Source organism: Coturnix japonica, chromosome 7, assembly GCF_001577835.2.
Source record: "Coturnix japonica isolate 7356 chromosome 7, Coturnix japonica 2.1, whole genome shotgun sequence".
In the NCBI taxonomy this organism is placed as follows: Eukaryota; Metazoa; Chordata; class Aves; order Galliformes; family Phasianidae; genus Coturnix; species Coturnix japonica.
In genome coordinates this window covers 20,049,024-20,065,244 of record NC_029522.1, presented here as the reverse complement: position 1 = coordinate 20,065,244, position 16,221 = coordinate 20,049,024, and the positions used below count along the sequence as shown (strand labels likewise).

General features: G+C 41.0%; 1 protein-coding gene across 2 annotated transcripts; it reads left to right on the top strand.

Annotated features, from left to right (window-relative positions):
* The first annotated feature begins 332 nt into the window (after nt 1–332).
* SEC22A (SEC22 homolog A, vesicle trafficking protein) lies at nt 333–13,169 on the top strand. 2 transcript variants are annotated; one of them, XM_015868779.1, is made up of 8 exons: nt 333–456; nt 2,159–2,381; nt 4,146–4,349; nt 5,200–5,363; nt 6,616–6,810; nt 10,223–10,341; nt 11,844–11,909; nt 12,420–13,169. In XM_015868779.1, exons 3-8 carry the CDS (start codon nt 4,168–4,170, stop codon nt 12,618–12,620), a joined length of 927 nt encoding a protein of 308 aa, XP_015724265.1. In that variant the 5' UTR covers nt 333–456; nt 2,159–2,381; nt 4,146–4,167; the 3' UTR covers nt 12,621–13,169. The 2 variants fall into 2 exon arrangements, with proteins under 2 accessions (XP_015724265.1, XP_015724266.1); XM_015868780.2 differs by lacking the exon at nt 333–456 and adding an exon at nt 630–794.
* The last annotated feature ends 3,052 nt before the right edge of the window (nt 13,170–16,221 follow it).

Here is a 16,221-nt window from a genome sequence, read left to right as displayed (position 1 = left end):
ATATACATGTCTCCATTTGGTGTTAGTGATGAGATTGACCAAGTGTCAGCCATCATTGCACTGTCATTCAGAGCACGCCGTTGATTTCTCTGGGAATGGGTGAAATGACGGTCTGGCATCTGATGCCCAACAGGAGAACAGCTCTGTCCTCTATGTGAAGGCAAGCACACACCAAATCCTTCACACTGAAACTGAACTCGTTGGAAACCGTTCGTATAATTACAAAGCCATCACACAGCGAAACCAGTAAGGTTTATTTTGAAGGGAACCCAATCCAAAGCACTAGGCAACCAACCCCGCCTCGCTCGCCCGCCATAGCGGTAGGCCCGGCCCAACCTCGGCTCCAGCCCCGCCCCCGGCACCGCCCGCATCGCGTCCCCACAGTGCTCCGCGGCCGTGCCGGTGTCGTGGCGTGTCGTGGTGCCGGTATCGTGATGCTGGCCGTGCTCCGTTCCGGTGAGTCTCCCCGCGGCCCGTCCGCCGCCTGCGGGTCTGAGGGAGGGCGAGGGGCTGGGCCGCCTGCCGCCCTATGGGCTCCGGGCATGTGCTTGGGGTGTCCGCTGGGGCTGAGGCCTTGCTGCCCGGTGTGTGTTGGGAACGGTTATATGTGGGATTTAGAACGGCTGGTTGGAAGCGTTGGGACGTAGGCCGCTTTCTATGGCTTTTAGGCGTTCGGGGCCTAACAGCGTAACGGTGTTGGATCTGGCATAAAAGTAAGGCGGGCTCTGCCCTGTGCTCCAACAGGCCTTGTTTGCAGTGCTAGAGTGAGGGATGAGGGTGAAGATATGGAGCAGGTGAGTGCAGGGTGAAGATATGCAGCAGGTGTGTGTGTGTGTGAGCAGCGAGCTGTCCCTGTTGGTCCCCGGGGTTCAGCATCTCCCTGAGCAATGTGGTGGTTTGGTTTATAGAGCCCATGTAGTTTCTTTGTGAGCTTTTCAGGTTGCTTCTTGAATTTGCTTGTCGTCTCAGCATGGGCAGCATCCTGTGATAAGGAGTCCCACGAGCTGACTGCGTGTCCCATGAGGAATCATCCGTGTTACCCTGAGTCCAACACCTGGCAGTGCCCTCAGGGCTCACATAGAACAAGACAGCAGACGCCATCCCTCTCGTTTCTCCATAACTGTGATGGGTTTATGGACCGTTGGTGGTGTGAGTGCAGTCTGCTGTCATGTTCTGATGTTCCAAGGCCATAGATTAGTATTATCTAGTATTAAAAGTGGAGGTTGGCGGCCCTGCCTGCAGCAGGGGGATTGGAGCTTGATGATCCTTCCAACCCAGGCCATTCTATGATTCTGTGATCTTTTTTTGTTGTTATTTTTGGAGGAATCCTATGGAATTTGCAATGACGTGGTGAAGCAGTATCTGCACTTTTGAAGATGAGTTTAAAAAATGACACTTAAACTTAGTTCTGGAACCAGTCCCTTATTGCTAATGCTCTTTTCTCACTCTCCCTCTCTGTATGTCATATTACTGCCTGATGCCTTCAGCGAATCTGTTGTTTTGAGGGCTGCACAAAGTCGTTAGAATCTTTTTGAAGGCTTCATAAACTTGTAAAAATGTTTTCAGGTGGGGCTGAACATTGTGCTACAGTACAGGTACTTCACATCTCTGTGTGTACATGTGATCGTGCAACAGCACGGTATTTCTTCTATTGACTTCATTTTTAGGTGGTTTTCTAGTTGTGCAATAAGGAAGCTGAGGGAAAAAAAAGAAGTATCTTTTCACTGGATTGGTCAAACAGTTTTTTTCCCTGTGTGTATGTGAAGTGGCAGGTTTCAGTGTTGGCTTATCTTCTGTAACAGACTAATTGCTCTAAGTAAGGAGTCCTGATTACAATATATATTAGGAAATGATATGTTAATTGAATTTAATGTGTGAAGTGTATGGTAGGATTCAGACACAAGGCAAGGTTATTCTGCATTAGTAATGTACTGTACAGCTGGCAATGTATTTGTTCCCAAATGGCTGAAGTAGTGGGACTTCTTCAGCTTCTGGTAAGGAACATTGAAATGTTTTAATACTCCTGTTATTGAGTACCTTTGTGATCTCGTTGGGGTGTGTTCAGGCCTTTCCAACCAGTGTGCCCTGACAAAAAAAGCTGAAGAACATTGTTAGCCAGTAAAGACATTCATTATTTTCTTCTGTTTTCTCTCATCAGATGGCACAAGATGAGCTGTGACAATCATTCCAGTGAACAAGATAATATTTTTCCTTCTGAGAGCTGGCTACAGGATTCTGAGTTCCTCCTGCAGCACCGTTGTACTCACTGCCTTTTCCTAGGATGGGCCATGGAGTTACGCTCCTCTTTTCACTGTAGCTACTAATGAAGTTACTTGCTTCATCAGAGGAAATGCAGATCCATGAAATTACATTTTGTGCAAGTAAGTTAACGAGGGGAATCTTCAACTTTGCTCTCCCATTATTGTTCTTATGTTCATATTGATACAGCTTGCAGAAGTCCCTTTCAGAATTAGGTCCCAAGTGATAGAAGTGTTAATTATTTGAGAACCATTGCGATTTAAAGCTCCTCTGCAGTTTTGTCATACTGTGGAGTTGCTGCCATGGGCATGTGGTTAGCAGTATAATTAAGAATATGAGTGCTGTGTGTTTTCCATATGAATTGTCCTGCTGGCAGCATGTACATTAATTTAAACACAGATAGAACTGCGGGTTAAATTTACTGTGGGAAGTCCTGAAGTTGTTTTCTGGTTACTTTTATTTTTTGGTTGCACATCCTGCTGATGAAAGCACTTTGTACAACGAAGAATTCTGTAATGAAATGTTGCAATGACGAGCATAGCTTATAGAGCTCAGAAGCTCTCAGTAGACTACAGACAGGAGCAGCTTCTGCTGTTTCAAGTTCATTGCATAGCTAACTTGCAGCATCTCAATACAGGTTGAGGTTTGCTGATGAGGCTGAGTTTCTTAAGTTGGAAATTACAATAAATCTTCTGTGTTTTTTATCAGTATGTGAGTCTTTCTCAGCAGCAAATATACTCAAACAACTTCAATATTGATGAGTACTCAGTGAGTGTCCTTATATATAACCTTCGTGGAGTGCGAAAGTGGAGAGATTAGAGTTCAGCTGTTTCATTTATTTTCTTTTCTGAAGGGGCAGTGCTAATTGGGGAAAATTTGGTTTTCTAGGTTTCCAGAATCCAGTCCTTGAGTTTCAAAGGCTTGTAAAGCACTGTTAATGTCATGGCTTGAAAGGTGCTATAAACACGTCAATATTGCACACTTAAGCATATTTCAGTTGTATTCAGCAACCTGTTTTCTGTTCCAGTTTATGACTATGTGAAACTTCAGTAGCATCATCTGAGGGAGGCAAAAACCACTTTTTTCCATCATTTCTGAAGCGATAGGTGTAGCAAATGGTAGGAGTCAGCAGAGCAGCGTTAGGAGTTGACAAGGAAGTGTTTGCTTTTGGCTTCAGATTGATTCTAGCAGTTCGCCCACTTGTCACAGTAATCTTCCTTTTAAAAAATCTACATAAAGCTCGTCTTGATAAACTTCTGCATGTTTTGATTGAACGTGAGGTTTGAAGAACTTGAAAGTTTTAAACTTGTCATCTCTCTTGAAAGACTGTCTGCAGGATGGGTGTTTATGCAGTTGATAGTGTTAATTGCCTGCTAGCATTTTACTCCTTTTGTGTGGGAAATGTTGAAATACACAAGTTTTTTGTTCTTTAAGTGGCTGGATTCCCCAGAGCTGTAATAGTTACACTTGAAAATTCAATACTGGAAAAGCACACAGGCTTTGCAAGCGCCTTCTCAACCTGCCCAGTATTTGTGTGTTACTGACAGACATGTATCGCAGATGTAAAAATGAAGACTCGGATAAGAAGGAAGGTGCGTTATGTTGAAGAAATTCTGCTGTGATTTGGGGAAGCTGGATTACCTTCCTTGCTGTCTTTATACCTTGATTTTTATTATTTGATACCATCTCTTATTTGTCAAGGTACTTCAGCAAGCACTCAGTAACGGTTTCATGAAAGCATATCAACACCATTGCTTCATCAAGACCTGGATGTATTTTCTATCTGATGTGTGCTTGTAGCACATATTTTACTGTTAACTCCTTTGTTTCTTAATTCAGATCCATCTCCGTGTATATTTCTAAGTTCACTTTGTGTTTTGCTTTAGGTTGTTGTTAACTCTGTTGGCAATGTCTATGATTTTATCTGCCTCTGTGGTCCGTGTGAGGGATGGACTCCCACTGTCTGCATCTACCGACTATGATCAAAGCACAGGAGTGCAAGAATGTAGAAAATACTTCAAAATGCTCTCAAAGAAACTTTCTCAGCTTCCTGATAGATGTACTCTGAAAACTGGACAGTACAACATAAAGTAAGGCTTCTCTTTTATGTACATAACATGTTTTGTTACACGTCACGTCTCTTGTCTGTGTAGTTAATGCTTGTACACTAGAAGTGGTTATTCAGAATAATCATAGAATCACTGAGGTTGGATAAGACCTCTCAGCTCATCCAGTCCAACTGTCCACCTACCACCAGTATTCCCCCACTAAACCGCGTCCCTTACTGCCATATCCAAATGTTCCTTGAACACCTCCAGGGATGGTGAATCCACCACCTTCCCAGGCAGCCCATTCTAGCGTCTGATCACTTGTTTGGTCAAGAAATTATTCTTAACGTCCAACTTGAATCTCCCCTGGTGCAACTTGAAGCCATTCCCATAGTCATGTTGGTAGTAAGAGTAATACTTGGCAGCGTTAAGTTAAAAATTGAAAAGTAGTAGAATGATTTGAAGCCTGGTTATACTTCAGTACAAGTTCTTGTTCAAAATGTATAGCATCTCATTTCAGAGTTGCTTTTCACATTAAAATAATCACATTTGTCCTTTGTTGTTGCAGTTCAACTATTACTTATTTGTTCTCTCTTTTTAGTCTACAGCACATTTAAAAACTGTGTAGTAATCCCAAAACTTGATTATCTCATCCATGTGTGAGTGGATGTGTACATAAGTATATTTACATACACAGTGTGCGTGTGTAAAAACACTGACTAAAACTGAATTGATTTTCTTGTAGAAAAGAGTTTGACTTTTCATTAAGCGTTAATTCCTTTGCTATCCCAGCTTTTTGCTTTTCTGATTGTGGAAAATGAGATCAAACTAGCAAAGCTGCCTATTACCCAGATACATGTTTGAAATTCTGGTTTTCTTGTCTCAATTGCAGCTTTATCAGTTCTCTGGGAGTAAGTTACATGATGCTGTGCACTGAAAACTATCCCAGTGTTTTGGCTTTCTGCTTCCTGGATGAGCTTCAGAAAGAGTTCATCACTACCTACAATATGATGAAGACAAATACTGCTGTCAGACCATACTGTTTTATAGAGTTTGGTAAGGATCTGATTTCTTTTCATATTCACTCTTGCACTGACTCAAATGCTTATTTAACTAGATGTGCAGGTTAATATACACAAAACAGAAACAACCAAGGTAGCTTGTAGCTACCCTTCAGGTGGATTTGGAATCTGATGTAAGTCACATTAGGATCGGTTCAAAAGAAAACAACTCTGGGCTTCAAATTGGGCTACTAAAGTTCTATGCAAACTCATTCAGGTGGATTTTGGTTTGTACCTTGTTTGACCAACTCAGAGTTCATCTTCTCCTAGTCAATCATACATGGAGCTGATGACTTTGTACCTGTTAACATTCTGAACCTGTGAAGGCACTGAGCTTCATACATTTCTAAAGTAAAAGCTTGCAGTTTCTTGTTGGCTCTTTGCTGTGCTGCAGTTATGATTCAGTGCATGGAAAGGGGGTATTTTTATTTGTCTTATGATAGGCATTTAATCTTCTGTCACACAAGCTCCAGATACAACTAATCTCCTATAAACCTGGTTGCAGCTCTTACGGATTCTATTAATATCTGTTGCCTTAATACTATAAGTTGTGTGTTATTTTAAGTGTTCTTATAAATGCAACAGAGCAAAAAACCCTGCAGTTTTAAAGGAACTTATAATACATATAATATATATAAATATCTAACTAATATTGAGGAAATGCTCCATTTAGTTAATTTCTCTGCAGTTCAGTCAGTCCATTAGTAACAACGTTTCTGTAATGTTTGTCTGTGAAGATTTCCTTGAAATTATTTTATGCTTTCATTTTACTAATTGTTGAGTTAGAATGTAGGTCTATTACAGTCTTTATGTTGGTAAAATGTGGTGTTGTTTTTCTCTGCCTGAATATTTTGCAGGCACATCTCATACCCAAGTTTATACTTGAATTCAGGAGTTAATTTTCTCCTAAGGATATTTACCAACCTAGGAGAAAAGCTGGAATAAGGGCAGTAAATCCATTGTATTAGCAATTCTTTCAGTATCATGCAGGGAAAAGCCTTGAGTTTATTCACAGTTATGAAGTAATTAGCTTTCTAGAGATTCATTTCTTTTTTTTCCTGCAGAATTAAATAGCACATGATGTATTAGTCACAAAACCAAAATAGCCTTGAAATGTTCCAAGGTAAATGTAGATATTTCAAGCCATCTATTTAAATTTGGGGAGTACATAGTGCGTAAAACTGTGTGGTTTTGGGTTTCTTTATAGACAGAAGTCCACGAGGATATAACTTTTCAATTTTACACAGATAATTTCATTCAGAGGACCAAACAGAGATACAACAACACGCGTTCTTTATCAACGAAGATGAACCTTGCTGACATGCAGACAGAAATCAAACTGAGGCCGCCTTATCAAATTTCCCTGTCAGAACTTGATTCGGCTAATGGCTTTGCACATTTATCTGCAGCAGAATATAGGGGTACCGGTAAGATATCTGCAGGTAAGTCTTAAACTTCTCTATTTGCATCCTTAAATGACAAAGATGCAGATTGGTCTTTATTTTAATGTTTGTTCTTTTCTTCAGGAAAGAAAAAGAGTTTTTCACTACAGTGTTCTTAAAGCATAAAATTGCCATATTACATCATTAGCTTAGGTACCTATTTTGTTCTCGGCTCTAAGTGTTCATCTTTTCAAGGCATTCATAGAGGGATATGGACCTATTCAGTGGACAGCTTATTGAAGGAAAAAATCTACATGAAAATATGCAAATGAAGAAAAGCACTTAACAAGATGATTGTTTGGGGCTTTTTTTCCCCCCACATTCTATAATTTAACACAATTTTGATTATTTCTGCCCAGTGAGAAGCAGATGCTTTGGAATTTCATAATCACAGATACTTCCTAAGAGCTGTACTAAAAGAAGATCTATCTGAAATAAGTGCTGTATGTGTGATGCCAGTAAGAGCCATTTTCTTACTTGTCATATTCACTTAAGCAGTCTTTTTTTTGAACTTCAGTTGACCTCACGTAGGAAGTAAATACGTCATGGTGTGGTTTTCAACTGGGCTAAAACTTTTGCTGCAATTTCTGACGTTGAGTGCTCTGGATCAGCTTGTAGCAGGAGGAATTAGAAACAATAAGCATTTGTTTGCTGAGAATTCTGCCTCCATCAAATTTGGCTGGACATTTAAACTGTCTGTGATGTGGCATATAATCTTTTGATGTATTTTTTCCTCACCTCCCCACAGCTTGTCTGTACGGAAGCTGTTCTCTTGTCCTCTTATTCTGCCTTGGTTTCTGTTCTTTTCCCACTTTTGGTTACTTTTGACATTCTTCTTCCTCTGAATTCCATGAGTCTCTGTTCAGTTATCCGTTTCCGTCCTTGAATTGCAGTAGAAACTTGCCATCAAAGGGCTGTACGTTAGGAAGGGTTTGCACTTTCCTCTTCCTTCAGCTCTTCCAATTTTAGATGCTGTTGAATAATAATGCCTTGAATGTGACCATCTTCTGAGCACATTTGCTGACACCTTCATAATTCTTTACAATTCTCTCTCTCCTTGAAAAGAACCTTTTCTGGATGTTTTCTATGCAGCCTGTTCACTGGACTTCAGAATTTCCCTTTTGCTCTAAGGACAGCATCTCATAAGATGTGCTAAGTTTAGTGTAACTTCTGCATATGCTGTCCTGTTAAATATACTAAGTACAATAAATGAATTGTGTAGGAAGTTAGGCACAAGAGTTGTTGCATGGCAAGGTAAAATTTAATGTGTTTTGGTTGTGCTGTTAAACCATTATCTGGAGTTGGGTGTGTATCCAGGCTGTAGTGTTTCAGCCTCTTACTGCTGAACAGTTGACCAAAGCAGTCCCTTCGTGTACTGAAAGTTGCTGTGTGTGGTGAGTAATAGGGCTGGCTGTTCATCGGGGAAGCAGGAAGTGCAGATTTTGGGTAGGACTTTGTTTCAAATATATATGTAGGTGTTGACAGGAATTAGAAATAGGGTGACAACGTGCTGATATGTGAACTGTTGGGTATTTATTTTGTTAGGATAGATGGACTATTTTCTGAATATTTTTTTTCCCAACAGAGGAACAGTTCTCTGATCACAGTTTCTTTTTGCCTGATGCTGTATCCACTTTTAATTTATTTCTTTTTAAATAGCTGTTTGTACAAGTTGTGCACTATCTGATGTCATGTACAGTTCCTAAACTGTTATCTAAACTTCAGAGTTATAGTTCAGTATTTCTGGGTTGTTGTTTTTTTGATCCTTGGCTTGTTGAACAGAGTGTTTGATACAGCAGTTATGATCCCTGTAGGATTTGTAGATGCACTGACTTGAGGACAGCAAGCCTTTGCCCGGTCTTACCCAACACTGCCTCATTCTTATGGTTTTGCCTTTATTTTACTGTACTTAAATGACTTTTTTCTTTTCCTTTGATAGTGAAACTGAGATTTATGAAGCCCTGGAGAGCTTCTGGACATCAGTAGCACTGTGCAGTGCCCTTTAAAGTTTTTAGGATTATTTGTTTGTTTTAATAAGAGGGAAACATTATAATTTCACGCTTCTTCAGAGGCTCTCTTGTTTAACTGACAGCGCTGTTTAGTTTTCCTCCGCATGGTTCCAAAGAGGCATTTTAAACACTTTAACTCATGCTGCTTTACAGTAACCTGGTTACAGGAGTGTGGAGAGCTGTGTGTGGGTTGTCAGAACTCACCGGAGAGCTGCTTTTATTCACCGGTTAATGAAACATGGGGACTCTGGAGCAAAAGCAGGCACATAAACCCGTAGCTCTTTGCTGCACTCTAGGTGAGATTGTCTCTTTAGAAAAGAAAAGTTATAAGTCACAGTTAAAGAATGGTTTGGTGTGCAGGTACTGTATGTAACCATAACAGAGCGGTTTCTAGTAGTGTTCCCTTAAGTTCATGATGAAATACTGAATTTAGCACAAGTGAGCTAACGGAACTTGTTTTGTGCTTTAAGTTACCACAGGCTGGTAGTCAGACAGCCCTGTCTGCTTACCAATGTGACATCACTTTGGTCCTATTTTTGTTCAGTTTCTGTAACTTCGTCAACTGGATGTGTTCAGAGTGCACAGCCAGGACTGACACTCCTCTCTCTCTATTAGTGCTGCGTCTCATTAACCTCATTCTTCACATCTTTACACTTGGGTGGTTCCAACAGAGTGATTTAAGCATGGTTCAGCAGTCCTTTTGTTTTCCCTGTGTTGCTAAGAGTTTTGCATTGCTTTTTCATATTTGCTTTCTGTTATTAATTATGGAAAGGGACAGTCAATGCAAACATACACAACTGTTATGTACTTGTGACGTTAAGATAAGCCCAAAGGAAAGAGTGCTTTAATTTTAATGTGCTTCTAAATACTGTCTGGAAGGCCTGTGTGTGGATTTAAGGTTTGGTAATGAGCTGTAGTTTCAAAGCCTTCTGTTTCTGCCTTTGGTAGTACTCCCTGGCTGCATTTTTTTTAAGGTAGAGGAGGGTAATAGGCTCTGCCTCAGAGTGTTCCAGTTCAGCAAGCAGCTAAATAAGTCTTGATAGTTCTGCTAATACATTAATGTTAAAGAAAAACAAAGATTGTGAGAGGAGCTCCTAAGTGTGTGACCTATTACCTGGCTACTAATTGTGGACAGATTTTACTAGCAAGTGCATCATTTGCCATTGATTTCCTGGCAAGTTTAAGCAGCCTTCAGGACCTCACTGAATGAATTGAATGTACTGAGGTAAAGACTCAGTATAGTGAGACAAGTTGGTCTTGGGTTAACAGAAGGAGAATATGCTTTCCTTCAAACCTTAAAACGTTTCCTCTTCTGAACTAAAATACGCTGAAAAATGAGATTCATATTTTACTATATTTCTTAGTATACCACTTTGAGCTTTTCTTTTGTCTTTGATTTGCAGCTCCTCACCAACGTCTGGATCCTGTGACTCTGCCTGGGATTGTCTCATTTGTCCTCAGTCTCTTGTGCGGAGCTTTGAATTTAATTCGTGGCTTTCATGCCATAGAAAGTCTTTTACAGGTATTGTATCATGTTTATGAATGTGAGAGTTGTGCATCATACTAATTATGCTGTCATCTCAGAATATGTTTGCTATGTGAAGTAAAGCTTGCTGGTTTTATTTCCAAACACTGGTTGTGAGGTCAGATTGTTATTTATGACCCTTGTATTGTCTGTAAGCCTCGTATCCTTTCTGAGTGGTGCATCACTCATTAACGTTGGGAGTTGCAGAAGTAATAGAAAGTGAGTGACCAACGCTCTCTGTAGGTACTTTGGTAGCAGTGAATATATGAACAGAGTGTTCTTTTTTTCCTAAATTTATACCAGGATATGAAACACTTTAATAGATATGATTTAAAAACACTTGTGAGGGAATGATGGACAGCTGTGAAAATCTGGGCCCTTTTGTTTTTTTCAAGTTCTGTGCTGCAGAGATCTGGAAAGCCATTTTGTAAAATCCTTTTTTAGAAACCTTTCTGTATTTCTGTTTTATTGTTCATAAACCTTAGGTTACTTATTGTTCCTGGTGTTCTGAAAGGGTTGATGTAAGGCAAACTGCCAAGTGATTTGTTTCCAAACAGAAATGCACAAAGAAATGTACCTCACGCCACTCCCACATTTATTTGCTTATGTGAACAATGCTCAAACCTGTATTGCGGTTATTTATGTAGTTAGATGTGAAGACTTAATGGAACAGTAATCCTGGAGGTCTCAGCAAGAGTTGAGCAAGAGGACTGGAAGTGCCTCATGCTCTGGGGCCTTCTTGGCAGGCGGGTGGGATTTTTGCCCCAGTGTTTGATCCTGGATAATAGGATACTATAATAGCCAAACTATGTTACAAACTGTGCTTCAGAAAATGTGCTGTGAGGCAAAGATTTGCCCACAGTTCAGGAGTGTACTGCATTGTGTATGTAGGTCAGTTTTATCTATGATGGTTTGGGTTGGAAGGGACCTTTAAGATCACCTAGGTCCAACCCCCTGCTACAGGCAGGGATGCCTCCCTCTGGACCAGGCTGCTCACAGCCCTATTCAGCCTGGTCTTTATGTACAGACCTACACATTTTTGTTCTTTGTTTTGTGTTTGTCTTTTAAACATGGAGTGGAAACATCTGTACATATCAGGTATTTTTTTTCCCCCCATCTTTTGCTTCAAGAAAGCAAAATTTACTAATAATCTGTCTGATAAACTTGTTTGTTCTTGTGGCCATTAGTGCTGTTGTTCTCTGTGTAGCATTTTACCGCACCCTAGTGGCCAGTTTATGTCTTTCTCTTTTACCTTGTTTCCCATTCTACAGGAGAGTAGAGTTGTGCAAAGCTGATTTTAAAGGCTGTTAACAGTGTTTAGACTTGACTTTTCAGAGGCATCTGGAGAGTGTCCAGTGCCAGCTTTGATTCAGCTTATACAGGAATCCTGTATAAATCTCTGTGCTGTTGTAACATACAATAATGAAGAGCTATTGTAGGTATGGTCTGGTATTTCACTGAGACATTGTAAATTGTTGCTTTTTGCTTTATTTTCACAGAATGAAGGAGAAGATTTCAGCTACGTTATTGCGTTTTTTCTTGGAACAGCAGCCTGTTTGTACCAGGTGAGTTCTGGTGCTTGCCTAAGTCACTGAAGTTGAGGTACATCACTCAGTCGTGCATAAATGTCAATGTAGAATAATAGAATTTTAGGAAAACACATTGTCATAAATATCACAGCTGCTTGGATAGAGTCATTATAAAAATAATCTCTGTATTTTAACACATTGATCATAAACTATCACACAGTAGGTTCATACATACATCTTCCATTTGCTGACATGTTTTTCCAGGTAGCTGATGAAGAGATCCGTGTCTTTGCCACTCCTTTCCTCTGTAGAGGATGTAACATTGATCTTATTTCTTCTGAAGCAGAACAAAGAGTGTGGTTTTGACTGGAGATTGCCAGGAACATCCGCTTTACTTTAGCATGGGCTGCGTTAATACTGGTGTTACATGTTTTGAGTTTGATTTGTTTGTTGGGTATTTGTTGGCAATTCACTATTGACCAGAGGTATTTCTTTACTGGAAGCTACTTTCTGTTCAGTAATACTATTTTTTTTTTCTCCTGACAGTGTTACCTGTTCGTATATTACACAGGCTGGAGGAATGCCAAATCCTTCCTGACTTTTGGCTTAATTTGCCTGTGTAACATGTACCTGTATGAACTGCGCAACCTGTGGCAGCTCTTCTTTCATGTGACTGTGGGAGCATTTTCAACGTTGCAAATTCGACTGCGACGGCCACAGGGGAAGTCCCCAGATTACAATGTCTGACAAGTCCCGGAACACTTAGAGGCAGTCTTGTTCCAACAGATATTCACTCTCAGGAATGTAAAGCTGTTCTCCAAAAGAAGAAGCTGTCTGGATGGCGCTTTTTGGTTTTGTTCCTTTTTGTTTTTTAAAATAAAGCAATGTAAGATGCCTGCAGACGTTTTTCACTTGCTGGTTAAAAAACCTTTTCTTTTAAAGGAACAGCAGAGGACACAAATGAACACAGAACTAGGGGAGAGAAATGGGTCAGATTGTGTAGTAAAATGGTTGTTGATGGGAGACTTGTTTTGGTGGCATGAGAGAAGCTTTGCTCAAGAGTATGTCAATGGAAGGAATGTATAGAGTATGTGTCCTGCATATCGTGCAAGCTCTTCACCTCCAAAATCAGTTTTGCCTTTGTGAGGCAGTAGAGGGTAGGCTAAGTTAATATTAAAAATGCTGTTGCATATTAGCAAACTAGATTTGGAATATGTAAGCTACTAAATTTTGGAATGTTTTGTTACACGTTGACATTTGCGTGAGTGTTTTCTTGATTAAAACATAACCTGGAAACTCTTTGTTTCTTGGGATCAGCTCTTTGGCACCTGTGACCCTTCATCTACTGCTGTAAACACTTGGATGTTTTGTCATATACTGTTTCCTTTTGGTTGTCCTTTGGAAGTGGTCTTTGTGGACAGGGGTCTGTTTCAGGAATGGTCTGAAGAATTCTGCCACTTAACCTAGGACTTCGGTGCACTTCATCTGAACTGTGGAGAGGCTGAAAGGAAACGGACTAGTGGGTGAGTTGGAATAACTTGTGCTTGTTGAACTATTGTTCTTTTCATATACTTTAACAAATGGGGGAATGATGAGCTGAAACCTGAGATAAACAGTTACTGACAGGACATGAAGCATTTACAAAATACAGTGGCAGCAGTGTTGTACCACCATCAGTTTCTGTGATTTCTATGATCAGTTGGATTGCTTTTATATTTGGCAGTCAGCAAAATTTTATATTTGGTTTATAAGTCAGCAGTTAGACTTGCTTGTTTTCTCAGTGACCTCTTCTGCTCTTTCTAAAGCACCTTCCTTAAGGAATGAAAACTTCCTTTGCTACAGCATGCGGTGACATAATTCTGTTCCAGTTCTGCTGTCATTAAAGTAGCAGATGATTAGCGGGTGTAGTGAATGAATGCAACTGTTATGGAACACAGGACCATTGGGTTTTTGTTCGCTTATTTTTATGGCACTGATTAAAAAAAAAAAAATTCTCAAGGAAAATTCATTGGTGCATGTTCGGTAAGTCTGACTTTTCATCACCTGGTATTACTATGTGCTAAAAACGTGGCTTTTGAGGATATTGCTTTAGCTTGGCTGTAATGTCAGGGCGTGCTGAAATGTTGTGTAAGATGAAATGCAAGATAAGCGAGAGCAGCTTAGAGGTGAAAGTTGGCTGGTAATTCCCAGGGCTTCCTGTCTGCTTGCAACAACCCAGCACTTCTGGAGAAGCAGTAGGTGCTTCCCTGCTGGTAACTGCAGACATCAGAGTTGGACTTGTGAGGATGGATTAATGAAGGATGAATGCTCTCTGCAGCAGCATGATTTGCTTTGGTTTGAGTTGTGCCAGCCATTCATTGCTGCATGGCTGTTCTGTGGCATCGAGCAGAAGCAGAGCCCACGTTGTGCTGCATGTGTGGAGTTTGTCCTTTCTAAGGTTGGAATGGGCACATCCAGCAGCCTCACTGTCATTCTGTTTGTGACAAAGCATCACGATCCGAGTTCACTTGAAGTAAAGAATCACCCAACGCTTGGCTGATTTTCACAGCGCATGAGGTCTGATTACCCCAGTGCCCCATTTGAGCTTCTGGAAATTTAATTCATTTTTCCTTGTGTGCTTTTCTTTAGTGTCTGAGTTTTTCTTGCTGGTCTACTCTCTTACTTTCAGTAGTTGGGCCCAAATTATACACACAGATTATCGTCTAAGGAATGTATCTAGCGAGGAGATGCAGAAAGAAGGCAGCTTTCTATCATGGAATATGTTTGTGTGTTACTTGGACTGATTTTTTTGATATTTCAAAGCTAGCAGAGATCTATAAGATGATGGAAAATGGTTTCCTTTGCAGACATTGTGGTTACTTAACATTCAGTATGGATTCTTCAATATATCAATCATTTCTTTACTGAAAGACTAAGGAACACTTGATGAGAGATAGTGTGCCTGTGCTGCCCAGCTGAGGCTGCACATTTGTTTCCAGTAGATGGCAATAGGTGTTTGGATCTGAAACTGTGCTCAGAAGGATCTGGGGCCCGCTGCTGGCGGTGCAGCTTTCTCTGTCTATGCTGATCTCGGGCAAGACAGGCCTGATGTGAAGCACACGGCCTCCCCATCCTGCTGTGCATCCCTCCAGAGCAAAATGGGGACAGAGAGGTGCTCAGGTATGGGAGAATAACAGCAAACCTCTGCTTCTTACAGCAAACCACCTGCCTGCTGACTGCCCAATGCTGCTGCCTTCATTGCATTAAAGTGCTCCAGCTCCTCCCATTGAAAAGCTTGTGACAGGGGGTCAAGAGAATGGAGCCTGAGGTGAGTTTTTGCTTTTCATTTGTTTTGGATTGGTTTAGCTTTGTCAGCTATGTTGATCCAGTCAAGCTGCATCCCAAGCCAGCTCTCTGCCTCCCCTCAATTGGAACATTGCTTTTGAGTTAGCTGGCAGATGTCTGAAGACAATTTTGAAGGCTCCCCTTCCCCCCATAAGTTCAAACTAGAATTGACTATCTTCAGGGGCAGTCAGGAAGGTCAACAAGCAGCAGATATTTCCCTCTAGGCAGTGTTTTTGGCTGCAGGCTATTCCCTAGTAATGTAATGTACACAGATGGGGTCCAGGTGTGCTGGCAGTGCAGGACACCTGTAATGAACCCACTGCCCCCTACAGGTACCATTTCATTCTGCACGGGCAGGCATAGTGCAGCCAGCATTCATCAAAATGGTTTAAATGGTTTTTGGATGGAAAACGATGCACTGAGGGAAAACAGATGGCGGCAATCCCCAACTTAAAGGAGGGGGACAAGACCGGTTTCCCTCACTTTAAAATACCCTTGTCCAGCTAGCCCCAAAAGTGGCTTATGTCAGGTAATGTTCTGAGATGCTGCTTTATGATTATGCAGGGAGACACACAAAGTATGAAGCAACTCCCCAGCACCTTCCTGAGGGCTGGTTTTTAAGCCTGTCTTTTAAGAACTTCAGCCCTTCCACTTAATGCAGAACTAGCAAGGGCTGCATTGTCCAAGCGGCTGCCTCCTTTAAGGTGTCTTAGTGAGGACGAATACAGAGCTATCTGGGGAATGCTTCAGAAACTGTGATCTACTTAAAATACACTTTTTTTTTTTTCTTTTATCAGATATTCATAGTGCTGCTCTGCAGATGTGTCAGCTATCCCAGGACTGATGGCTCAAGGTAAGTGTGTACACAGCATCCCTGCACTAGAGGGGAGTAGGGATATCAGTAAGTGGGTACTGTGCAGTACTGCTGTGGCCCCATCATCCCTTGGTAGCTGAGAGCTGACTGCTGCTCTGTGTCATCTGATCTCATCACTAGCCAGCTGCATCTAAAATAAAACAGACACGC